At 36.2% G+C, this 27,300-nt stretch overlaps 2 protein-coding genes across 2 annotated transcripts; one reads left to right on the top strand and one right to left on the bottom strand.

The window, feature by feature from the left end:
- Positions 1-540: 540 nt before the first annotated feature.
- LOC142973348 (uncharacterized) lies at positions 541-3,051 on the bottom strand. Its single transcript, XM_076115003.1, has 2 exons — positions 2,239-3,051; positions 541-1,940 (listed from the first exon to the last, which is right to left on the bottom strand). Exons 1-2 carry the CDS (start codon positions 2,372-2,374, stop codon positions 1,039-1,041), a joined length of 1,038 nt encoding a protein of 345 aa, XP_075971118.1. The 5' UTR covers positions 2,375-3,051; the 3' UTR covers positions 541-1,038.
- Positions 3,052-3,237: 186 nt separating this feature from the next.
- Positions 3,238-27,300, top strand: LOC142973336 (A disintegrin and metalloproteinase with thrombospondin motifs adt-2-like). Its single transcript, XM_076114991.1, has 13 exons — positions 3,238-5,381; positions 13,632-13,798; positions 14,075-14,246; positions 14,429-14,752; positions 14,940-15,148; positions 15,738-15,929; positions 16,584-16,712; positions 17,002-17,122; positions 17,481-17,627; positions 17,801-18,073; positions 18,544-18,667; positions 19,391-19,566; positions 25,931-27,300. Exons 1-13 carry the CDS (start codon positions 5,307-5,309, stop codon positions 26,180-26,182), a joined length of 2,361 nt encoding a protein of 786 aa, XP_075971106.1. The 5' UTR covers positions 3,238-5,306; the 3' UTR covers positions 26,183-27,300.

Raw genomic sequence — 27,300 nt, forward strand, 5'->3', positions numbered from 1 at the left:
AAGGTTTCAAGGGGAGCGAGACAGGCCCTGCTGTCTGCCGTTTCCCCTTTGTTATTTGCGAAGTGCATTACGTTGTCTGGATACAAAATGTCGTGATATCAATTCCAAATTATTAAAAAAAATAGTTTTTTCAAGATGAGCACTTAGTGTAGACACACAGATTTACGTTTTCAGTAAGCTCGACTGTAGTGATAAGTTATACCTACTACCTAGGTATATGCGTTATTATCTAATGTAATTTAAGAATTTAGGAAAAAAAATACAAAATTTTCCGTAATTAATATTTCGATAATTTGACTGAATCCGAAAATTATGTTTTAGTTATTTAATTAAGTATAAATCATTTAATAGCTGATTACATGCATAATAAATATACCTACCTATAACTAATTGATGAAAATTACTTAATTAATGAGTTGTGATATTGGTGATCAGTGCTTTGAAAAAAAAAATAGGTACTTACCTAAGTACCTAGGTATTAAGACTTTTGATTTGGATAATATGAAATACATCTGCTGTTTTTAAAAATAAAAGTACATCTGTCTTGAAAAGTTTATTACAAAACAATAAAAAAATATACTTAAACTAACTTTATCATAAATGCACCGCTTCCCACTTAAGGAAAATATACTTCTGTATATTTAATATCTAGTACTTAGCTCTACATAGTACTGGTCCATAGTATGACTATTCGACTGTCTTTTTATATTTTTATTTGGTATATCGTACGACAAAATAGTTTTTATACATAATCTAGTTGACTTTACATATATTCAGGCCAGTACTTATTCACATACTGAAACCGTACCTAGATTCGATTGATCATTAATTACATAACAGTAATACGTCATCACACGTTATTTTACAAATAATTTGTATAGAGATCTATTTACCAAAATAAGTACATACTTAAATCCAATAATGGCACTCTATATTTCGACTATTCAAATTTTCTTACTTGACTCACTGGTTAGTAAAATATCGTTTATGCATCAGTTCATCATAGTAGATATCTTAAATTTACAGTCTTAATTGGTATTATACGTTATCGGTTTGCACGTAAGAGCCAAAAGAAAAAGATTTCCTAACTCGGGGCAATAAAATAATACTTAGTAGTGGTCGCAATAAAGTTGAAACAATATAAGTACTGCTGGTGGCTAAGTTCACTGAAATCATTTCATCGTCGTGGACCAATGATGTTTGGTTGCCTTGCATTGTTTTTGAGTAAACATTGTACGCGGTCACAATCGATCGGGGCGTACACAAAACGATGTACACCACAATAAGCCACAGTGATAGTTTTAATGCTGCAATTGACTCAAAACATTCCAGTTGAGATAGAATTTTCTTTATCCTTAATTTTAGGATAACCAATACACCGGCCACGGTCATAACGATGATTGGTAAGAACAAGTTGAAAACTGCAAGGATAGAGTACATGTGAAGCCGCTGGCTGGTGTCCACAATAGTACACAACACAACATCATGATCCAAGTGCACTGTAGTAGCCAACACAAACTCGGGCACGCTTAGTGAAATAGACAGGACCCAAATAAATATTGTTGGTTGGATCACCGAAATTCTTTTACTTGTCAGTCTATAATCTAAGTTCATTGTTCGCGGTGGAGTGGAGGAATCACTACTTGCCACTAAACTATGACGCGAAGATCTTATTTCTTCATCTTCATCTTGTTCATTCCTTTTGATTTGTTTAGTTATAGCTTTTTCTTCAAAGTCGACGGTGGCGAGAGAATGCAGTGCGATGGTGGTCACCAAATATGACGACACAGTTGAGGCAAACACGTTTAGTCCTCTATACGCCACACAACTCTGGTTGCCGAAAAGCCATGTTCGCGTATTCAATGACCACAATTCCGGACATAATGATGCTCCAAGTATGACGTCTGCTATAGCCAATTGTAAAACGATAGTCAGCAAACCTGAAAATAAAAACACAAGTAGATGAAGTCAGTTAAAACACAGATACTAGCTACCTCGTAAGTATTCAGAAATAAACTTAATACAGATAATGTATTAACTTAAGCATGATCAAAAAATATGAGTCGTTATAAATTCTAACTGCTTCCAAGAAAACTTTTTTAAACTAAAATGAATACTGGTACATGGTTAAAAAACCCGCTAAAAGTTAGTCCGCTAAATAGTTTCAAATAATTCCAACGCTCTTTAAAAGCTATCCTAGACAGGTACGAAGAGTAATGTAAACTTGTTTATGTTTACCACTTCGTGAAGTTTTGAAGAGTGCGGCCAGGACCGAGCAGTTGGCGAGGGCGGCAGCGCCGGCGACACACGCGACGTACGCGGCGACCACGAGCGGCGGGAGGAGCGGCTCGGGCGAGTGCGCGAGCTCCGACATAGCGTCGGCCGTCCGGGACTGTATCGGGATCAATGACTCGCGGCCGCTGCGTCACCCGCGTTCTCCGCCGCCGTCCCTCGATGTGTTTTTTTTTCCAGTAGTGATTCACCGCTGTCCGACCATGTGGAGCACACAAGGGCGCGCGAAAATGCCAACGACTCGAGGTACTTATTACTGTAGCCAGTTCCACACAATTTCTCACTCTAGAATTTGTCTAACTCGCCTACCGACTGGTCGGTCCTTGAGCTATGTTTGTCGTTCTCGCCTATCGAGTGTAATAAACTGCGTAAAGGGCTATGTGTATGTGCGTGCTTTAGTTCATTATTATTCTGCGTTCGCAAACTACTACCGGCGCCCGCATCGAGGAGACGGCAGTCCTGACTTATGCTAAAATTATTTCTTTGAGCCGGGTATGAAATATTCCATTCCATATAAAGACATAGGACGAATCAAATAATTTGCATAATAGTAGATATGTGTAGAATGTCACCGATTGTATGAAGAAGTAATAACTGTAGCTAAGATAATATTTTATTAATAACTTAGTTGTTAGTCCGAGTATATAATAAGGGTCGAAACAAACTTGGCTTAACTTAAATTTTTACACGCTTAATTTTTTTTTAAGTAGGTGGGTGAGCATTTTTTTAAATATCTATTGATGTTAAAGAAATAAAAACTGAGCTAATGAAATGGCAAAAATGATTCTGTTAAACTGTTAAAAGTAAGTAAAACAACTTATTTACTATACATATATTTACTTATTCTATTGAGATGAATAAAAAGTAAATGATAGTTGTAAGCTTCAACTCTTTACGACTAGAGTTACGAGCTGCGAGTTTAACATGCGTATTAACATCACGTACAGTCTTGCACCACTTTACAATCTTGCAATACTCTGAAGACTTAAGGAGTATTCCTGATAGGTGTATTGCCTAGTAGCTCAACGTAAAAGTACAAAAATGCAGACATTCGCACTGCATACCTATATGATATGCGCCTTTTAAAAATAATGTAGAGTCCATTCAACAATGTTGATACTGATAATGTTTGTTTTTCTATAAAAACTCAATAAGATAAGTTAATCTTAGCTTAATTTTAGTTAAAATTGCTGAAATGAATTGTTTTTTTTTGAGGGTATTGCCACTCTGATTTTAAGTACCTAGCTAACTTATTTTGGTCCCGAAACTGTCGTTTCCTCGAATGCTTTATCTTTTGCAGTTTGTCGTGTGCTACTACCATGTATTACTTATCTATTTGTAAACACCTACATGTAGAAGGCGTAAAAAAACTAAGATCTGTATAATAATGTTTAAATCTGACAACTGATCAATGTAAGAGTGTGGCATTGCGTGAGAGAATTACGCGTGACACGATCGCCTTACCGAACGGGGTGTTCTATTATAAATAGAGTGTAAAAAAGGACAAAGTTTAACTCTTAACAAGCTTCAAGCAAGTAAGCATCATTGTTTCAGAGAACATTTTTAGAAACATATTATAAAGGAGATGACCAAGAAATGTATGACGCTGTGCCCCAGAATGTACAGAGATCAAATATATGATAAGTACCTAATTGATAGTCAAGACCTTCTAAATTAAGAATTAAAAAGGTTCATAAAGCAAAGCAGATCTGGACAAAAGTTAGTTATGCTGTATTTTGAAATAAACAAACGCATGGAATAAACAGATATTATCGATATTGCACCGTTAATGTACCTACTTATGTATTGTGTTTGAATCTTCTTACCCTTTTACCTTACAAAATAACGGATAAAGGTTAAGGCATTTTAATTTGTTTGGTATTGGAACACTTGGAGCATTCTTTCTGGCGTTAGTCATCATTTTTATCTTTGTCCCGTAGAGTTGGATTAATAGAGACATAAAAAAATATCAATGTAATAGAAAATTTAATCTCGGTGTAGAGTCAATTTAAGAATTAGAAATCGAATAAATATCGTACCTCTACCTAATACCTACACAGTATACGTATAGCTAAGACGTTGGATTCCACTACCTGCTAAAACAAGATATTGGAATGCTCTTGCTTCCGAATAAAGTTTACATTTCAACATTAAAGCTCCTCTTAGAGCTACATACACAGTTCACAGACAAAGAAACTGAATAAGTTACTAGTACATATCACAGATTCAGCGAAACGCTGACCGCTTCAATTAAAACAATTGGTAGTTGCCATTATGTTATGTTTCCCAGAAGACAGCACTTACATTAATCACTATCTTCAAGACTTAAACATCGATAAAGACTATGCGGGTTTACATTATTAAAGAAATTATGATAAGATACTTACACTATAAGCCTTAAATTTATTTTATGGTATCCGAGGATTCGTACACATATAGAATTAAATTATATTGTTTTTTTTCTAAATATAAACATTACCCGGAGCCCTCCTCCTGGTTACTTTTCTAAGATGTAGGTACCTAATTATGTATGTAATTCGATTAGACTATGTAGCGGTGAGGGCGCGCGTGGCGGGCTGCACTGAACGAGCGAGTGGCCGCGTCCGTCAGTCGATATTGTTCATTTGTTATGATTAGCGGAAGCCGATGACTGTCGGCGAGGTCGAGTGATGGATGACTCGCGACAATGCTCCTCAGGGGACGCGTGTGGGCGGTGTCTTGACAGCCAAAATCTGCACTTTCCTTCGACTTTCTCTCGGAGGTGCGAAAGGTGTTCACTTCATTCGGGGGCTCGCAATGCTTATTCGGTAGCTGGCGCCTCATAAGTGTACGCGTTCTAATCGCGCGCGACGACGATCGGTTCGGTCCCTCAGCCTTCCCCGCACGGTGCATCGCGCGTGTCTCAGATATTCAAAGCACCTGCATGCGACTTCCGAGTCCAAGTTTATAAGCAGTGTACCGAGTGTGCAGAAGTAACTCATCGAGTGGCTGGTGGAGAGCGATGTGAGGCAGTCATGGCGTTCAGGAGTGACATAGTGACGGTAGCGATACTGTGCGTGCTACGAGCCGGTGCGCCTGCGCGGTTTCCCGTGAGTAAGCTTCAGTGCGAAGGCGGGCGGCCGCTTCTTCCTTTACATATTGATTTATTACATTAGCCTGCGTTATGGCTCCCATTATTTTTTAGGTACACCATGCACGTCCTTATATTTTTAAGTTAATGTTACGAGTCGACAAACTAGAATTGTTTGTCTTTCAATCCAAATTTTCATAACATTTTCGCGCCATAATGGAACTTAATAAGTATAAATTTTACGCGGCATTTTTCGTTCGAGGCACCACGGCAGAGTTAGTCGAAATTATTTAATTTTACTTGAAGCTTTGTTGTTTGTCGTATGGTTAGTGGTCAACCTAGTGTCAAAGTTGTTCAAGCCGCCCGAGAGGCCTTTGACGTGGCTTAACGACTGTTATCTTAGTAGACAACAACCGGGACCGACTTTTAACGTGCCCTCCGAAGCACGGAGACGCCCAGCTCAAATACCACTATGCGGTCACCCATCTATGGAATGACCGCGCCAATGGTTGCTTAACCCACAGATCGTTTACCGACCGGTGAGCGCAACTGGCTATGGGCGCCTCGGAGCTTGAGCTACTTGAAGCTGATTCATATGTTATGCCAAAATTAATCCAAATTTTCCTGAATTTAGGTAAATAATTAGTTGACGAACGACTGAACTTCTTTGTTGGGTGTAAAAACGTTATCACTTTGATGAATGATACGTCAAATGATTCGTCAAAATCTTGGCACATTTTTTTACCTTTTGAGCTTAATGTGTCCTCAGAATATTATAATGGAAAAATATCATTTCATAAAAATTATATCGTCTACAAAAATAAGTTTGGCTTAGCTGTAAAAGATAGGTTTTATAAGATGTTCATCGAGTTCTAAAAATAATTTGGTTGAAGTATTTAAACTTCGAAGTAAAAAATATAAATTATTGTTACATCATTATTTCATGGTTTTTATGTGTAATTTTCTCTTGTTGTCTACTGTAATTTGTTGTTACAGTAGACAGTTGTTACAAAAACATGTACATATAGTCATTAATTTAACGTCGGTAGTCGTATTGTGAACGCATATCAAAGCATATGAAAAACAAATTAATTAATACATTTAAGACATGCACAAATAGTTTAATTCATCGGCAAACAGCGCGTAGTACGAAGATAAGAGTTATTATGATTAAAAGTAAATGATTTTACTGAATGTCTTCTTTATATGGTATAATAATTTAATTATATTTTATAGAGCTATATCCTATCTATACTAATATAATAAAGCTGAAGAGTTTGTTTGTTTGTTTGATTGTTTGTTTGTTTGTTTGTTTGTTTGAACGCGCTAATCTCAGGAACTACTGGTCTTTTTCTTTCAAATTCTTTCAGTGTTAGATAGCCTATTTATCGAGGAAGGCTATAGGCTATATAACATCACGCTACGGTCATTAGGAGCGGAGTAGCAACGAAAAATGTTACGAAAACGGGGAAAATTTTGACCCATTCTCTTCAGTGACGCAAGCGAAGTTGCGCGGGTCAGCTAGTTTCTAGATAAAATGTCAAACCATAAAAGTATCATAAAATTAAATTTTAAATAGATAAGAATTCGAAGTTCTATAGAAAAACCGTGAAAATTATGATTTCGATAATGTTTGCAATGAGTAAAGGGAGAAATAATTAAAACATTGATTATCATCATTATGGTCTTCTTCATATCGGTATTTATAATATTTTCATGATATCACGACGCGTATTTATGTATCGTATTTACTGCTTAATAAAGCTATATTCTTTGCCGAATGTTTGTAAAAAAACAAACTTTTATAAAACATGAATCTAATAGTTTCCGTTTCGGTTGTGTAATTGGTCCATGAATTTCTTTGCGTATGTGTATGTGCGTTTATTGCGTTAATACGTTTGCTACATACTCATAGATCTGCCATGTGTATGTTGGGAGTATCAAAGGTATTAATTTGTTCTACATGTTTGTGATAAACAGATGTAAATCGTGGTCACATATTCCATGTCTGCTTTCTTGTTAATCTGTCATTCTTATGCTTACATGAAGTTGAGATTAAATGATATAGAGTCAGAAATAGCACTAAGTAAACAAAGTATTTCTGCGGCAACGTATGGTATTTACTTACGAAAATAGAATAAGTGGCGTATGTATATGCAACACTACTAAATGTCCTACAATTGTGACATACATAATACAGTCATATTTCATACGCCAATAAATACCGAATAAAGGACTAAGCTTCGACAGTTATTGAAAGCAACAACAATAAGAAATGTAGGGAGCTAAAATATGTATAGGTATTTTTTGTAGAGTTGTATACCTTATTGAGATAACAACCCTTACCGTGAGGGTACACGTGCAAGGGAAAATTCGCTATATTAATAATACGTAGGTCCCGCCATACGGCCTTGATTTATTCGTTCGTAGGCGGCAGGGGCTGAATGGATGGAATTGATTAATGGAGTGCAATTCTTCATCATATGACAACAGGAACCTCATATTCCTTTACATGATACCGGTTTTTATTTTAAAATATTATCCCGATTCGTCATATATTCAGATTACTCGTCATAAAAACATATGAGCCGCTGCCGTTCAAATATTATCTCAATATTGGTAGAACCTTTTCAGACTTAGTTGTTAAATGACGCACACGCGTGTATGCCTAGTTAGATCTCTTAAGTAGTTTTTAGTTTGTAAAACATCAAGAATAGGCTATGTAAACGATTTCTCTATCTTTTGTAGTAGCCGTCACAGATTCTGCACCTGCGTAGCGTACGCACCGTGTAAAAGATCGCTGTTAATTGTACGCCAATTTTCAGCCCTATGTTACGTATTGAAAAACTTGTCAATCACGGACTACCTACAATGCACATTTATCGGTAACTATTAAAACTTTCACTAAATTATAGTACATTATCAACGGGTGTACGATACGATTTTATTTTGACAATTATATTACGTAATAGTGGTGCAGGTCTTTCGCGCACTGGATCACGTACCGAGTTACACAACGCTAACGTCAATGTTGAGTTTTTCAATCGGCTCTCGATGATTCATAGCGACGATTTATTGTGGCCGCGCGACGCGAGACGTGCCCGCAGCCTCCGTGTAATTGAGATCGATACAGTAACTTTCATCATCGGCCACATACCGACGTAACACTCACTATTGAATGTCAAAATTAAAGTTATTATTACCGACTCTACTGTACCATTCCACTTATACACAGCCGTTAATAATTCATTGGAACTCGCATTGTTTCGCTTACAAGAAAAGGAAAAACAAATAGTTTTACTTTCCCCTTTACTTCGCTCTCATCCGCTAATATCGAGCCTACACTTAGCTGACTCACGTGGACTTGATTTCGTTTTCACTGTTCCCCATCAGTTTGACTGGCACGCTCTAATCAGTACACTTACCCACTCTCATACTTAACTATAAACAACTGAAACAACTTACATTTTCATTGAGCGACTGACGCTAGACAACTATCATCCATCATACGGATTGCGAAAACAAAGCGAAGCGAACAACAAACACTTAACAAAGGCAAAAGCTTTTCACTGAAAACACAGTTAAGGATCTAAAGTCACATCCATGATAGTTTAACGTATTATGGTGTTATTTTAGGTGTATTTAAGACTGAAACGTAATTATTCAGTTTCTAAGTAGACGATATCTAATGGCTTTATAATAGATACAGTCGTTTTCAGCCGCGGGCAGTAGGTAAGTGTATGTAAACAAGAGAATTAGTAGAGATCGCTGACCTAGTTACTCACGGTTCTAGCAAATTGATGAATCAATACATAAACATTATTCAGGCTACATTATATTAAAAATAACTGCCAGTAATTAATTTTGAAAAATATGTGCATGCCAAATTCTATAAACATATTTCGAGTATGACAGATGTATCTAAATAAGGACAGTTTAGTGGCATTATGATGATTACTTAACAAGATTAATAAAAGTGTGGTCTAGTCATTAATAAAACCAATAAAACTAGTGTGAGAACGTGTGTCTGTGACAATGGTGCGAAAGCGCCCACGAGACGACGCTCCTTGTCGTCTTGTCGTTCGACCTACTTCATTACAGCATTTATCATCGCTTTGTGCGGATTATTTGAATGTTCCTGATACCTACATTGATTGTATTGTTGGAAAAAACAGCCCAAGTAATAAGGACATCGAGTAATGTTCGATGAATGATAGCTTTGCTCCTGACAACTGATAGCTAATTACCTTGAAATGGCGTTAGTCACAACAACATCACATTGTCATTAATATCTTTTGGGTTTACTCTTTTAAAATACTATGCGATGCTATGTTTATTCTCATCAATAATTGTACTAAATAAACCGTTTGTTATTCCCTACTATGAATAAATTGAGAAGGACCACTATTTTGTCAAATAAAACATACTTTTAATTCTGAGTGTCCAGTCACTTGTCTATGAGACCTACTTAACTATCTACTAGTACTTACTAACTATAATTTAATAAAAGTGTAAGATAAGAAAGCTTTTATTCGATGTAGCATTCATTCGATCATTAAAATTCTCGATGCAATCGGTGTAGTGTGTAAGTACGCATTAATGTGACTCATATGCATTTATGATTGCGCTTATAGTTCGTAGAATCAAACTTTTGGAATGGATTAACCTAGTTACATTAAACAGTAAGTGATCATTCATCTACTTACACTAAAGTTGAGAAGAAGATAAGTATTCAACTTTTCCCATAGGTTGTTACTCCAGTATTATTTAAGGTACTTTTAAATACCGTTCCTTTCGGGAAATCAAGTAATCTCTTTAATTTATTGTTTATATTTTTCTAAATCTGTTATAAGCTTTCACCAAATGAATTGAAACTAATTTCGGCATTCCAGAGGGTTGGGGGTTCGGACATTTTATTTTTGTAATTATATTGGATAGGTATTTGATGTATACTCATTTAATAAAAAATAACAAGTACCTATGACCCTTATATTTCGTACAAAAAACCTTAGACTCATTAATGTGTACTTTTCAAGTACTTGTTATCTATTGTTTTATTGGACAAATGTTTGATTAGCCGAGATAATTGTTGTATCATGTTGTAGACGTAGGTAATCTTTATTTCGAAGTAGCTCTTTCCATTGAATCCTACCACGTGGACTGTATTTCTACAGTCATGTTATTTTGGTACTTTAACAATATTGACAAGTTTCATAATAATTTGTTCAGTAGTTTAGGTGTAATTGAGTATCAAACATACACAACAAATTATAGAATTTTCCAATAGAAAGACTGCATCCGTGGCGCAGTGGTTTAGGTCACCACTCCGTAACCATTGCGCCGGGAGGTCGTGGGTTCGATTCCCACACGGGACAATTATTTGTGCGATCCACAAATAATTGTTTCAAGTCTGATTGTGCTTTATGTCCGTTGCTTGTATGTTTGTAAAAGTCCCCGCGACACAAGAGCAATTCTTAGTGCGGGAGTTGTCTTTAAAAAAGCGAAAGAGAAAAAGAGATACTTTTGCTACAACACAATAGTGTTCAAACAATTGTTTGTGGAACACACCTCTCTATTGTGTGACGGAGTAGGTGGGTAAAGTCTACAAGGAAGATAGAGTAAACACAGCCTGAACTTATTGACTCAAATTGGCTCAGAACAGAGCTGGGCTCTCCCGTATATTTGCGGAATATGTCTAGCTTTCGTCGGCAATGTTGACATTATTGATTTTGGCATACTATCTGTTGATGGCGAAGTAATTGTGTTGCGGGTATTTTTTGTCGGTTTGACCTATTTCACGCCGGTGCTTAGTAACTTAGGCACTGAATTGAATAAATTACTAGCCATATATTTCTATAAAAAAGATATTTCTAGGAGTCTCAATGTCTTTTGACTGAACCTGTACCATAAACCACATAGTCGTATGAACTAAATTAAGAAAAAAAAAATGAAATCTTGAGTATCATTCTTACTTCTTAGACCTAATTATTACGTATTTTTTTCTTAATAAAATATATTGGCCAGGTTTATTATATTTGTAGTCTACTAGAAGACTGGGATCATTTGACATAGACCGGTTTTAGGTCGACTATTTCATTAAATACGACCTTCGTTTAATCCAAGTTCATGGCGAAACCGAAACGTTGAGAGGCTCCTTATAGGCTGAACTCGATACTCTCACATTACAGCCACTATATTACATACAGCAATTAGGTCGAATTTAAATTTTAGCCGTATTGTCATTATTGTCAAAATAAAATTGATCGTATGTTATTTAATTGTGTGTTAATATCAATCATAACGTGTTTTCATCTAGTGTGTTTAACAATATTAAATATTAAAAAGAGCTTGCATATTTTTAACATACTAAATAAGAGTTTATTTAAAAAACAAAATTGTGTGGTTTTTGCATAAAGTTCTACGAAACATTTGTATTACGACATCGTTATGCATAATTTTATTACGAGATTGTTTTCGCGGTTTGAGACAAAAACATTGATAACACCGTGGCGTTTTCCTGTAAAAAGCAACCTCTATAATTGTATTAACTAAATCAATAACTAGGTGCGAGTTTTAAAAACAATTTTAGTATGTAATGAAATGGTAAAAATTATAAATAGTTTCCAATGTAATTTACCATGGATTAAACACTTTTTCAATAACAGGAAGTTTTTCAAAATAAAGTCTAAAAACCAACAGATATAGAGCATGCTCGTTTGTATACTGGAAAATACAATTGTTTCCTTGTTACATATTTTTAGGCATGTTAACTTTCGCCTTTGGGTATCAATGTTTTATAGTTATCCATAGAAGCCCGGAGGCCCGGAATAAAAGAATCACTCTTTGTTAGTAACAGTAAACTTATGTCAAGCTACGAAACAGATTTATACACTTAAAATCACTATTATTTGGAAATTCCCTTCGAGTTGTTCCAAATATTTGTAGGTACTAGGTATAAATGTATGCAGGAAAATCAGAGAAAAGTGAAGCTATGTTTTTTGTGTTTTAATATTATAATGATTGTATTTATAAGTTCGTACATTCTCTGAAGCCAATGTTGTTGATGACTCGTCGGTTATTCCGCCTATAGAGCACCAACAAAACCGCAGAGATATAAGATTGTGGTCACACTGTGGTTTGTCGAGTTTGTGTCGGAGATTGACGAGGCTTGCCTGCATTTTCATGATCAAAACAAGATGACAAATAAAATTATGTTGGTTACGAGCATTGCTTGAAAAGCGGCGCCTTGGAAAAAAGTATGAAATATTTTCTCATGCGGTAATGTTCGGTTCGTAGATAAGTGCTACGGCGCTGACCAATCGGTCTATGTCGATAGCCAACGCTACGTGAGACTCGTAAGATTCAGACCGGCGTTAGAATATATCACGGTTAGAAACTTATATAGTTTTTAGTCTGTAAGGTACCATTTGCGCGACAGTTACTGTCTATCACCCCTTTTTACAAATTTTATCACGTACGTGGATTACAGCAGGCTAGGTTCGCGAAACCACTAAACGCACATATTTTATGTAGCTTTATTCTCAAGACGGGGCGCAAAGGCAAAAAGGTCTTCCGCATTGTTTGAGGCAATTGCTTTTTTCAAACTACAGCGCCTCAGACTCATGTTTGAATTATAAATACTAGTATACGTAGGACTTGAAAAATCGTGCCGCAATCCTAACACATCTGGTGTACGCAGATATTTTACCAGCAAAAGCTTGTTTTTATTGCGTAAAAGTAACTTCATTGTTTTTTTAAACCATTATTTTGAAAATATAATGGATCTCCTTCAGTCTTGTTGAAAATAATTCCTGTCAAATTTTGTTACAATCAACGTAATCGTATCATCTATGCCGCCGCCGCCGTCCTTAATGAAGTTAAGTTACGCGCGACACTTTATTTACAAGCACACATCTACTTGTATGAAAACATTTTATATCTGTATATAGGTTCATTAGATTCTAATGAGGCGTTTAATAGCCTTAAGTCGCATATATTCATCTGATGTAAATCCCATGCTCAATTTTTATCCGTCTGTGCCCTGCTATACAGTTGCGAATTTTTACGATAGCTGTTGGCATGGGGTCGAGCTCCTAGTGATAGCAATATTTGGCTTCGTTTCAAATAATTCTTTTTCGCAGCCTACTTTAAGAATAGGCTAGTTATACCTATTTTGGCCAGTACATAAGCAGACTATGATAATATTCGTTACCAATAATATAATAAATTGCGTACTTTTTCTGTTGATGATGACTATTCATGATTTCAGGATTTATTTTCTTTACACGGATGGTGGACGAACGCGGATCGTCTTCAAGATAATTCAGACATTCAAGTGGTATACCTGCCTGCTCTATTGCCACGAGAAGCACAGCTTGCAGCCGACAAGCCCACCGATGACGTCCCACTACCGTACAGCTTCGATGCATTTGGACGGTACGTGAAATTATCGTGGTTATGGTGCTACTCACGTACACAGCATATTTGAAACTGTTATTACATTACATAAACGTTGATTTCGGTCATAGAAATCATTTGGAGGTAATGGTAACGTTCGGAATTCCGATTGCGCAATGTGGGCGGGGCTTCGACTCTAGAAACAATGTGCTTATTTATGTTCATAATTATATGATTATGCCGGAATCAGGATGTTCTACTTGCACAATTCGATCAGTCAGATCAAAATAACATATAATTAAATAACATTTGCAGAAACTTTGAGCTACAGTTGGTGCCGAATCGGCGTCTGGTGTCGCCTGAGTTTCGAGTATGGTCTGAAGTGGGTCAAGAGGCCACGTTATCGTCCGTCGATGCATCTTGCCATTTTCTGCACACTGGACCGAATGCAGTTGCAGCTTTCTCAGCTTGTAGAGACCATGCACTTGTGAGTTACATCTTTCATTTATAACTCTAATAATAAATTGACTAAGGACCCTATGATAAAACAAGCCTAACTGTTCTGCAGCCAGGTGATATCAGGATAACAAAATAGTTGTTCGGTCTATTCAGCAATCTTAGGCTTTTAATTCTTGCTTCCTTTATCAGATAAACTATTATTAATTTCAGCATGGTCTGATTGTGGTTGACAATTCTACCTACGAGGTTCGTCCTCTGCCGCTGGGCGCTGGTCGTGCAGAGACTGGTAGTGGTCGCACTGCACACGTGATCAGGCGCGCGCCGCCTCCTGCCCCGCCCGGCGACGATGCTCGGGTGCTGAGACCGCGTGTACGCAGACCACGGGCACACCCACCACACGTCAAGCCAGGCCCTGCCAGCTACACCATAGAAATAGCACTGTTCTTAGACGAAGCAGCATATAAAATCTTCTATCCTTTCCTCAACTATAGTGAAGCCGATTTACGTGATATGCTCCTGGCTTATATTAATGGTGTAAGTAGTCCCTGTACCACTGGAGAGTTAAAAATCTACTATTTGATGATAGAAACAAAGGTAGCTTTATTAGAATTTTTGAATTTGAAACTAAAACGAATTAGTGGATTTTACTTCGTGATGTTTAATACTTTTAAGTCACTATACTGTTTATTTTTTTGACTACTGGTGCACATACCTGTTCCAGGTGCAAGCTCTATACCAGCACTCATCATTGGGCACGCACATACAACTGTCTCTCGTGCGGCTGACTCTACTACGAGCCCAGCCATCATCACTGTCATCTCACGCCGAGCGAGGGAGGCTGCTGGACTCCTTCTGTGCATACCAACGTTCACTCAACGTCGAAGACGACGATGACCCTCAGCACTGGGACATGGCACTACTTCTCTCTGGGTAACTACAGACAAACGCTGGTAACTGATATAGTCGAACACTATTTAAATAAGCGTATGTAGAATAAGTCTATTTACAACCGTTATTCATAAAATATCTAGCTGCCGAGATGAAATAATTACGTTAAATGTCGTGAACGAGTTAGCGGTTAAGTGCGATTGTATTTGAAAAGCGGTGTGAAATCACACATGCACCTACATTTCCGTTTGAATAAGTATGTAAACAAATACTTCAACCCGACATGCATGCATGCACCAGTGAAAATGTGCAAATAACATACTCATGTTTTTAGCATTTCTTGCGACCACAAAATTCCTTTAGTTGTTTGTTATTCAAAAACAAAGTTTAATAACACAATTTGTTTATGGCATTACACTTTTTACAACCAAGTGAAACCTTTTTAAACCTGTTTTTTTGTTAACATTTTTATTGCAGGTTCATTCGACCATTTTTGCATAAAGCACTCGTTATCGGAAATTTTGGAACGAAGACTGATACTAAAATTAACAGTTTACAAGCAGTTAAATTTAATCACTGGTACTGTATTAAAACTGTTTGAAACCTAAGCGACAACTTTTCCAAATTCCAGGTTGGATTTCTACTCGGAGGAAGGTGGTCGTCGTAACGGGGTGACGATGGGTCTGGCGCCAGTGGGGGGCGTGTGCTTGCCGGCGCACGCGTGCGTCGTGTCGGAGTTCGGCACCTCGGACCTGCTCGGCAGACCCTACCCTTCCGCCGGCTTCACCTCCGTCTATATCCTCGCACATGAGATCGGACACAAGTCGGTTACAAGCACATCTAATATTTTTTTCAAATCATTTCACTATGGTGTAGTATAGAAAATTCAAAAAGTCCTTGATTTTGTATCTTATTTCTTAGATAAATCAGTTTGCATAAGTGCTATAGAAAAACCGTGTTCGTTATCAATTAGGTACTATTTTTATTTAATAAGTACATTACATTCAAGGTTATTGACCTGCAATCGATTTTGTCGTTGATAACTTAATCATGTTCAACTTAATTACATACGGGCTTGTGCCTGTGCATAATTATTTTTGCTAAACCAATTTTATAATAATTACGGCAAATGGACTTATACTTATTTCTTGATGTCGCTCATCCAGATCGACAGTGACGTAACTGCAAATTTGTAAATTTTACACTACACCGTTTTTAAGTTGTTATATTTCGTTGTTATCGCCCAGTATTCGCGCGCCAAAATGGAATATTTCTACAAAGACTTTTTACACTCTTACGAGAAATTTTTCCCTTCCAACGGGGATTAAATAAAGGATAATTTTGGTATAATTAAGTCATTTTCGGTTTTTTTGCAGTTAAGTCACAGTCGCTCCGGATGAGCGATGTGTAGTCCGGAATTCTTTGTTCCTAATACTAAGAGATCGTTGAACTAGTAATATGTGTGGTGATGTTCCAGCCTGGGCATGCACCACGACGGCGCGGGCAACAGCTGCGCTCGTGACGGCTACATCATGTCGCCGTCGCGCGGCACCACGGGCGAGGCCTCCTGGTCCACCTGCAGTGCGCGCGTCGCCGCTGAACTACAGTAACGTGTTACATTCTCATCCTATGTTTCACATTTAAACAATTAATTTAGGCTAGATTTTGCATCCATCAAATAATATGCCAATTGTTCGGTGATCCGTGGGTGGGGGGCATACTAATAAACTTTGGAGTACTAGGTAACTGGACTCCACGTGCTAAGTAGTCGCAAAATCTAAGTATACAAATCATCTACGCCGCTACTAATACGCTATTTATCAACGTTTAGATTGAGAGGGATCTAGAGAGCCCTAGAATCGATATAAATAAATTATTACTTAATACTTCTGTAGATGGGCAACCTGTTTGTTCGATGGTGCCGAAGAAGATGATCTAGATGCGCCCAGTGAGCTGCAGCATGAGAGGTTTGGAGGAGCGCCCGGCGCTATCTGGAATGTCAAGAAACAGTGTGAGGTATATAACGCTAACCAAGCATTTTGTTTATTCAAAGAAAAATCTGATTGGATTTGAGTAATTTAGTTCAGTTATCCTGAAGTTTAAATCGATATTAGATCTATACTATCTATATTCCAAATAATAATATAATTACTTCTTGAACCCACAATGCATTAAGATCACACCTACTATATATTGCCTGTACTTTGGTGGTACTTCAACTAGTTTATAAAAGACTCTTTTCATTAGATCTTTTTTTTTATTATCTAATCTTGAACCAAGCAACTATAGTATAAATACTTTAAAGAAAACCCTGTCAGAACTGTGATAGTGATAATAAGGCTTTGGTCCGCCATGATTGCACGTGTGGTGTCAGATCCTGCTGCGAGACGCGGACGCGGCGGCAACGCCGGCCGGCCCCGCGCGCGAGCACTGCACGCAGCTCGCGTGTCGTACGCCGCATCGAGCTGGCTTCTACTACGCCGGGCCTGCGCTGCCCGGCACGCCTTGTGGACATAACATGGTCAGAAACACAAGATTTACTAAGTTTAACCTTGCATTTGTTAAATTAAGTATGAAATGATGATTTCAACCCTTATCTGCTCGAGTGTATATCTGTCTTGATTAAAATGCATTGAAAATAGATCCAATTAACAGTATGCGTGAGGTATTGTAAATGACTAAACATTCATTCAGTGGTGTCAAGGAGGCGAGTGTGTGCCGGCGGGCCACCTTCCTACATCGACTACGACAACCCAAAGTCCTGGAAGCGATGACAGCAGCAACAATGAAGTCACCAGTGCCGGTGATGGAGCGAGTGCGGGCTGGGGGCCGTGGCGCGAGGCAACATGTCGCTCCGGCTGCACGGAGCGCGGACGTGGCTTCAGAGAACGAAGACGTGTGTGTACAGCCAGCAACAAAGCTTGCCAAGGAGCTGGCTATGATGTCGTACTCTGTGATGATACTAAGGTTCTCTCAACATGTTTCATATTTACAATTTAGTTTCTAAATGCGCGTATTGTGTACGTCTTCTACGAAACATGAATAATAAATTAAAAATATAGCTTGCTGTGTTAAGCGTAGCGTGTACTGTTACATAGCAAAGGACACAGTGAAGCATGTAACGTTGCAAACAACACCGTGTAGACCGTAGCACGTATTGCAGCATACAACACAGCAAAAGCGCGTAGCACTTCGCGTAGCAAGGACTCGGCGTAGCACGTAGCACATTGCGTAGCATAGAACGCTGCGTAGCATGTAGCGTACTAAGTTGCGTAGCAAAAGACTACGTAAAATGCAGCACGTTGCGTACCAAAAAAATGGAACAAAATTATGTTTTACCAATTTATTATGTCCCAAACCGTCCTTTTTATTTAAGAAAATTGCATTGCATCTTCTTATCATACCTTTACAAACATCTTATACAATGGTTTAATCAGGTATGTGGTAAGAAGAGTCGAGTGAATGCCAACGAGCTGGCGGCTCGCAAGTGCGCGGAGTACGCGGCGTTGCTGCCTGAACTGGACGCGCGAGGAGGAGGACTGCAGGCACCACACGACCCGAGTGAGTTACTCACGTACCTGGCCTAAAGATTATCTATTGTTGTTAAGATTTTTAAGTATATTTACTATGTCATTTGCTCAGTATTGAGTATATATACTAAGATTTGAAGAAAAATCTAATTGTACCTCTAAAGTAGACAATTGCTATTCTCTAATGCGTAGCATAGTGCGTGAAAAAATTCGCCAGGCGTTCGACTGTAGTATCAAATGATGCTTCTACTACTCGCGTCATCATGCTCTAAAATTTTCCACAGGCGCTTGCTATCTAAGAACTAAGTCTAAGAAAAGATTTCCACTTAGATGCCAATGTCAAAGCACACATTAGTAATAAAGTTTATCAGTTCATGCAACAGATGTCTGCACATTTAATTTCAAACGAGATAATTGCTCATGACGATGTGAACTTACGACCTTTCCATTTGATCTGTAATCAACGCCTGTAGTTAGTGTTAGACTATTCACTCGGTGACCACGACGTTTACTATCTCTATTTCCGTGACTAACAGATCAACACGACTTTATCCTTTAGTTTACCTCGTGTTGATAACTTTCAACTACTTTCCTGGATTCAAAATCATTCTTCTATAGCTTAAAATTTGTGAAAGGACTATTAGAACTGATTCAGTAGTTTGAGGAAATACTTTTTATTCGTATACAAATAATGTTTACATCCATTTACCTACTATGAAGTACGAGTGTACATGCATATGTGTGTGGTTATCAGCTCGTATGTGGATGGGCTGCGCGGTGTTCTGCCGGCGGGCGTCGGGCGGAGGCTTCTACGCGCCGAGGGTCGAGCTCAACGATGCAGGACGAGACCCTTACTTCCCTGATGGAACCTGGTGCCACAATGACGGCAATCAGGACTACTATTGCTTGCAGCATCATTGTTTGCCAGAGGTAAGATTTTAGCTAGCAATTTTTTTTGCTTTAGCCTTCTTCGTTGAATTATTTCTTAACACGCAATGATTGTATTTTCCATATTCCCAGACTAATAAAACTAATTGTTAGTTTAATTTAGGAAATTTGATGATGCGTAACTTAACCATATATAGTTTTTCAATCGAGCTTGTGATTTTAAGTTTACTTATTTTCCTTCTAGCATCAAATGTCAAGTTTCAAATAAGAGAATAATTATTATTTCACACGTCATAGCTTTAATTTAAATAACTTATAACACGTCAACGATGTCTTATAAGGAAAAGTGCACATTTTAGAAGTTGTATTTGGAAACAACATGCAATGACTGACTCATTTATTCTGCTTACAATAACATCTGGAGTTTATTGCCTTTTCTATTTTCGTATTATTTTCGAATAAAATTGACTAAATTATTTATTGTCCTGTTTACTTGTTGGTGTTAGCCACAAGGTGACTTAATTCACGTCCATTATGTTAGATCATTAACATTCACTTATATGTTCGGTGTGTAGGCGCTGCTATTTGTTCAAGCAGGTTGTAAACGATGTAATCCAAGATTTAAATTAACAATTAGATTATGAGACTTGTTTTTAGATTTAATAAATGAACGGGGAAAAGCAGTATTTTAAAATTTTAGGCATACATTTTAATATTCAAACCATTTATATGGATACATGGGATGTATATTGGTTACCTACTATTTGTATTTTACAGAAATTTTAATAGTATTATTTAGATTCCGGAGCAATTGTCCGTGTAAAACAGTTATGCATTTATACAACGACAAAACAGAGGGAAGTAATTACCAAATGAACCGTAAATAATTGTCGGAAATCATACTTCTGTGTAGATAATTAAGTTTTTCACGTTAACCTGCCAAAACCTATGCTTTTGTAAATTACAAAATTAAAGGTTTCTAATGTCGGGCAAACATTGTAAGGTGGTACAATATTCGATTAGAGCGATTTAGTGGCCTCAGCAACAATATCAGACCGTTACCGAACATAATTTCTTTTTCAGTGTCCGGGTGGTTCAAGCAAATTAAACCTATGTTTTTGTACTAAATTAAAGGATTCCAATATCGGGAAAACACCTAAAGACGGTATTGGGTACACTCTTGCAATTTAGTGAACAGCGTAGTAACAACTTGTGCTTCATCCTAACAATGTCCTACTCTCGGAATAATTTCAAATTATCCACGAATCTTATTTTCTTCTATAGCTTTTGAGTGTACTGTACCCCAGTAAATTGAGAGCCTTCATAAAGGCTCACTGGGCGCCGCTCAATTGGGGTTACTACAATTAGCTCAATTAATGGTAAAAAAATACAAAATGCCTAGCATGCGGATTGCATAACAATACGTAATTATATCTAGCACTTTTCTAGAACATTCGATCGCAGAGCCATTAAAGCCCTACATGATTAAGTACAACCATTTATAATCAAGTTTCTACAAATGAGGCCCTTAATACAACATTAGTAGTTCATAAATGGTGTTGTACAACATTTAGTTACCTTTATATCTCATTGTGTTTATATAAATAGGCTAATAGCCGCAGTTGTCTAATCTCCGTGTTTGTCAACAGTGCTGCGTCATCATATCACGTGCTTTGTTCTCTGCAGTACATTCATTATACAAACAATGTTATAGACGTGTTGTCTTTCGTTCTACAATGGATAACTATAATTAATTATAACGCCCACTTACTTGCATCACTAAAATATTATATTTTCTAATGCCTCCGCCGTTTGGGAAGAGACCCTTGGGTAGGAGCAAGGCAGTCGAGGGTTAAAAAAATATCTGTGAATTTATGAATTCTGCTGAAATTTCTTAAATCGATTTTCCTCCATATCTTTTTTTTATGGACAGCATATTTTGAAAATGTATAGGTAACGATTAAAAAACTTTTTAGGCATTATTTTCTTTGAATCATTGGAAAGTGAGGTCATTTTGATTTAAAGACAGCAAAATGTATGACATTCATTTTTTTCTTCTTGTCAGTAAATTACCTAAAGTACCTTACTTTTAGTAACAAGATATAATAGAAAAATAAATACATAGTTAAGTATAGTCAGTTATATCATTACCTGTTATTGTAGCAGAAAAATCTTATAATGAAATAAATTATTATAATAAGAAAATTAGTCATATCCTGTATTTAAAATCATTAAAAGTATAATGGTAGATTACTATGAACGTGGGCATTGTTTTGTCATTGATAAGCAATTAGGTGCAGGAAGCAATTTATTATGGAATCAATGAATCGCATAATTTGTGTTATCTGCTTAATTAAATCTTTTAAGATAATTGAAGTTAATGGTGCGCATCCTTTAGTGTTAGAAGATGCATCAGCATAGATAGCTACACTAATCATGATATATTTTAATATTATTACAATTTACAAGACTTACTTTGTAGTCTCTTTAATATAATTAGCTTATATAAAAAAAAATTGCTTCCATATTTTTAAGAATGATTTTCGCGCGCTATAAATTAATCACATTATTATTTATAATAATATGCGTAATAAATACTTTTCTAAGTATCTCGTACAATGCACCCTTATCACAAATTGACTTATAATTTTATTATTAGATAATATTTATAATAACCTGCGTCAGATGGCTACAGATTGTGCCTAGTCTGTATAACCATCAAATATTATGCCTGATTGCAGAGTTTTCCGTGCGTCACATATTTCACAAGATATTTGCTGATTTATGGTGAAATTATTCCTAATTTGTCATAGTTTATCTAGACGTTTAAATAGGTATGTGATTAATTACCTACGCTTGTGTATTCAGCCAGATTTGACGTTCTTATCCTGATACTGTTGACTTTGTTACTATGACAAATAAACAAGACGTTTGATAAAGCAGCGGCTCGGAGAAACTTATACTTTGTACAATTCCTGGTACTGGACTCATTCAAATTAGTATCGTTAATGTTTTTAAAAGATAATAATTATGTTTACAGTAAAAAGTATGTAAAATAGTCTACCTAAGATGCAAATGTCAAGTACAATACTTAATTTGTATTTTTAAATTGGCTTTTGAACTGAAATAAAAATGAGATTACGTTTGTGAAAACAGGCAAAAGGTGAAGAGTTTAATGGCATGTAAACATTTATGTAAAATGTAAACAATGATCATTGTGTTGTTACAGAATTTGAAAAACAAAAATACCACAACCTTCATGAATTTCCTCAAATCTAATACAAATAGGTACTTACAAAGTGGTCAGTTTTACAAAATTAATTTACTACTTATATTTATGTATCTAAAAATACCAATAAATGGTATTGAGTATTGAATTAATTTCCATTTAAACCAGATATTGTTTATAAATGCACGGTAACACGCATGTGCAGGAGCCTAGATAAGCCTCAAACGGAAGCGGACAAGGGCATGTATTGTACTCTATCAAGGCTGTAGTTAATTGACGACACTTTACGTTACCTGTTATATCCTATGTTATTATGTACTTAATATCTCTTTTCACTTCCTTCAACTTCCGTGTAAAAGAAAGTTTATGATATTGCTATGACTTTTACTCTTTTGTTTTAGATAACGTAATATTTTTGAGCTTGTTATAGTAATAATGTTCGAAAGGAGAAGTGCAAGTACATACATTCGTGTTAAAACTTTTGGGCCTGTTTTGATATAATAATGACACAGTATTAAAACGGGCCGAAAAATTATGCAATCTCCAGCTAAGCTAGAACTATTTTGATGTTTCGTAGTTTCTTTAAAACGGACATCAAAATGCTGCTTTTTTAACACAATGTTTAAGGTGGTTCCCTCGTCCTGTCGCACTGTTACATTGCGTTGAGTGTAGACTTGTAGAGGATTCAATTCTCTTACAGGATTGACATTTCCCCCATAGCAGATAGTTGATTTGAGACTATATACTGTTAGACTAAGTGTATCAGTCGTTTGCTTCTTGCAACTCATGAGTTAATAGTAGAGCTAGAGTTTTATCAATGCGATAGGCTAACCGGCACTTATAAGTGAGTGGTGACAGTTTCACAAGGTTTTTAGTACATTTCCTGAAATACTTAGTTGAAGTGTGAACTGTTATTAATAAAGTGTGTTATGTTATAGGCACATCAATAGCGACCGTGAAATTCAATTCACGGTCTTGTTTCATATTGCACGCAGTCTTAGCACGCACCGAAATAAGTGTTACATGAAATTAGCCTTACGTTTATTTATCTGCTGTTAACACATTACTTTGTAAACTAACGTGTATTTAAAATATTTAATCGGATTTAGCTAAATTCGTTCACGCGATTAATATAAGTAAAATTTGGACTTACTTATTTATATTTCTATACTAGAGGCCGCCCGCGACTTCGTCCCCGTGTAAATCCCGATCCCTCGGGAACTTCAGGATAAAAAGTACCCTATTATGTGTTATTCTGGGTCTTAGCTACCTAAATACCAAATTTCATCAACACGGTTCAGTAGTATTTGCGTGAAAGAGTAACAAACATCCATACATACTCACAAACTTTCGCATTTATAATATAAGTAGGAAGTAGGATTTTGGAGGCACTTGAAAGAGGAGCAATAATGTTTTGTAGCGTTAAATGAAAACAATATCTCTATATCACGATTCACGACGCCAGTAAAATCCAGTTAAGAAAGAACATACCTAAATGAGAAAGCAAACAATATGGATACAATGATGGATGGTCACGATGCTTTGTAATAATAATATATCACATTATACTTAGATTAACGTTACAATACTAATAAAATTGATATAATTTGTACATTTCAAGGATAATAAAAAAGATAAATACACTGATTCACATCTGGTGTCAATATGCGTAACTAATAAATTCAACTGACTTTATTTCGACAGCCTAAATTCATTATTTTTGCCTTTGATCTTCGTGTAGCGTAAATATAATTATTTAAATTAATTATAACCAGAATAAACATCATAACTAGTACCTATTATGCATATAGTTAAAAAAACAACAAAAAAAATTTTTTTGTAAAATTTTAACATATTTCTTTATCATGTCCGTTCAAAACAGTTTCTTTTAGGTCATGTTAAGCATAATCTATACAAGTAGTCAAAACCTTTGCTCTTATTTTCTTACTTCTACGTATCTGTGGTTCAAAGTTGAAACAAATTAGCCCACAATTTTCGCTACAGATACCAGCATGTTTTAAAATTAACATGTTTGAAAACATTGTTACAATACAGTACACATATTAGTCATCGGAGACACAAACAGTGCTTCTTCATTATCTATCTAAGCTACCGCACAGAAGACATGTGATGTTTAAGCTCTATACATCCTTCAAATCCAATGTTTGTCACATACGACTTATTTTGAACCAATTGACGTATTTTAAGCGACTTGATAACGATATTAATATAAGTTAATATTTTGATATTATTCATGTTACACTCTGAAAAAGAGTTGCATTTTTATTTGACATACGGCTGGATAAGACATGCGAAAGTTCGTTTTTAGGTTGCGCTTTCACGCAAACAGCTGATCTGATCGGGATGAAATTTTATTTGGAGTTAAAGTTGAACGCCCGGTGTCAAACATAATGGTGCTTTACTTCTAAAATCATTTATTAAGGGGCAGGTTTAGGGGATGAAGAATTGTAGATATGCGAGCGAAGTCTCGCGATTCTACTTGTTACTTAAATAGGTTGCAGAAAAAATACATAGTTACTACCATCTTGAAAATTCCATTTTGTCATTATTCTGTAATCAAAATCGAATCATAATACTGTTTTAGATCCGATGTTAATTGACTTTATAGTTACGTATGTGTCATTAGAACTTGATTTGTGGATTGTAAACAAACGACTAGACTGCGGCCAGTGTTTTAGCAAATTGAATGTAATTGTACCAATTAATTGAATACCGATCACAAGTGTAACACGAGTTTCTTCGATAAAAAGTAGCCACTAGCAATTTGTTTTTTTGCACTTAAATGGCTGCAGTAATTTGAAATGTTCCTTTTTGCGATTTGCCATAATTTTGCCGTAACTGACTATTACTAGATTACTCTTGCATATACGTTATTCGTGGTGTAGGCATAGGGTATAAACGTAACAAATATTTGAAAAGAACATAATAATATAAAATTTAAATAAAAGTACGGAAATATTCTTACACCCAGATTCCCAATATTTGAGTAAAAAATTAGGGTAGATTAAATTAAATACGTAAAGTGCCACAACCAACAGACTATGGTGCTGTAAAGAATCATCGACCATCGAATCAAAGAATCATCGACGAATCATCGATCATGACTTGTTCATCATCATTGGTATAAATTCTAACTTGTATTTTTATTCCAAACAGAACTTCAAGATGACAGCGCAGTGGCACATTTGGGAGCTTCCCAACAACGATGTGAGTGGTCCATTCAATGCTCGGGCTTTGTCCACACCTGATGACGAGTACGCTGCTGCAGCAATACGGAACTATCTCTCCTTGGACGACACCGGAGTACCTCTCATAAGAGCAGCACTACCACCACAAATACCTGATGAGCCTGAAGACAACTGGGAAGTCATTGATTACGTAGAGATACCTAATAACAAACCAGCTTGAATGGTTCACCGTTAAAGCAATTGGACGTAGTAAAGCAGAAAGTATCCACACTTTGACCACCATGAAGTTAAGTATGTCATCATTTTCCTGAGGGTCAAATCATGTAGTGAAATCCCTATTTTTAAAATATACATGGAAACTACTTTCCTACTACCTCGACTCAACCCACAGTATGAAGAACAGGCAGAATTTACCCTCAGGAGAATCTAAAGAAAAGATCCAGAGAAAATTCAAAGTGTGGATTGAGTCCTTTCTGATTTACTACGACCAATTTTCAAATGAGTTACCAAGTTCTTGACAGCCAACTGGATATTATTATGCACGTATGTGTAATTCTACAATAGGCTTTTATCAAACAACACTACCTCCGCAATGTCAATGATATTACGTACGAATCTACGTATTCTTCTGCATAACGCCTTTACAGCGTTTGTCGTATGACGTCATAGTTTTAAGAAACATAATCTTGCCAAATCATAGTGTTACAAAATCCTGCTTAGTTATTAATTGGTGCTAGATGTGCCTTTACAATGCATTTACTAGGATTTAGTAGTTTATTACAGTATTAGCACAAGTATTAAGTATGTTTAATTTATGATATTTTAAGGAATAGTTTGTAAAATTAAGTAATTGTAGATTAAAAGCATAGAGTTAAAAAAAATGTGATGGAGACTATGAAAGGAAATGCGTCAGCAGAATTCATAGATGGTTCAAACAATAGCTTTTGCTCAATATTGACTGGAACAAATGATGACTTTTATGGCGTTACGTATTGTATACTATCTGTTTAAATAATGTTCAATAACTTAACCAGCTTGTGATGTAAAAACTGTGTGATCGTAAAAATAAAGCCATTTTCGTTGGTTTACAGTTGTTCTAAAACTGAAAGGGTTAAATAAATCTTAAAGTAATACATATTTTTAGTAACCCAATAGATCAAATAAAATACTAGTCTTGTCTATTTATACAGAGCAACTGTTTTACATTTTGTAGATCATAGTGTAAGTTGTTTTAGTTTTATTGCAATTTTATGTTTCCATAAAAATATTTCCTTCTTACTTCAATTTGTATTTATCGAGGTATTTTTATATTGTAACATTTTCTAGAAATAAACGACT

Source organism: Anticarsia gemmatalis, chromosome 1 (assembly GCF_050436995.1).
Source record: "Anticarsia gemmatalis isolate Benzon Research Colony breed Stoneville strain chromosome 1, ilAntGemm2 primary, whole genome shotgun sequence".
Lineage (NCBI taxonomy): Eukaryota > Metazoa > Arthropoda > Insecta > Lepidoptera > Erebidae > Anticarsia > Anticarsia gemmatalis.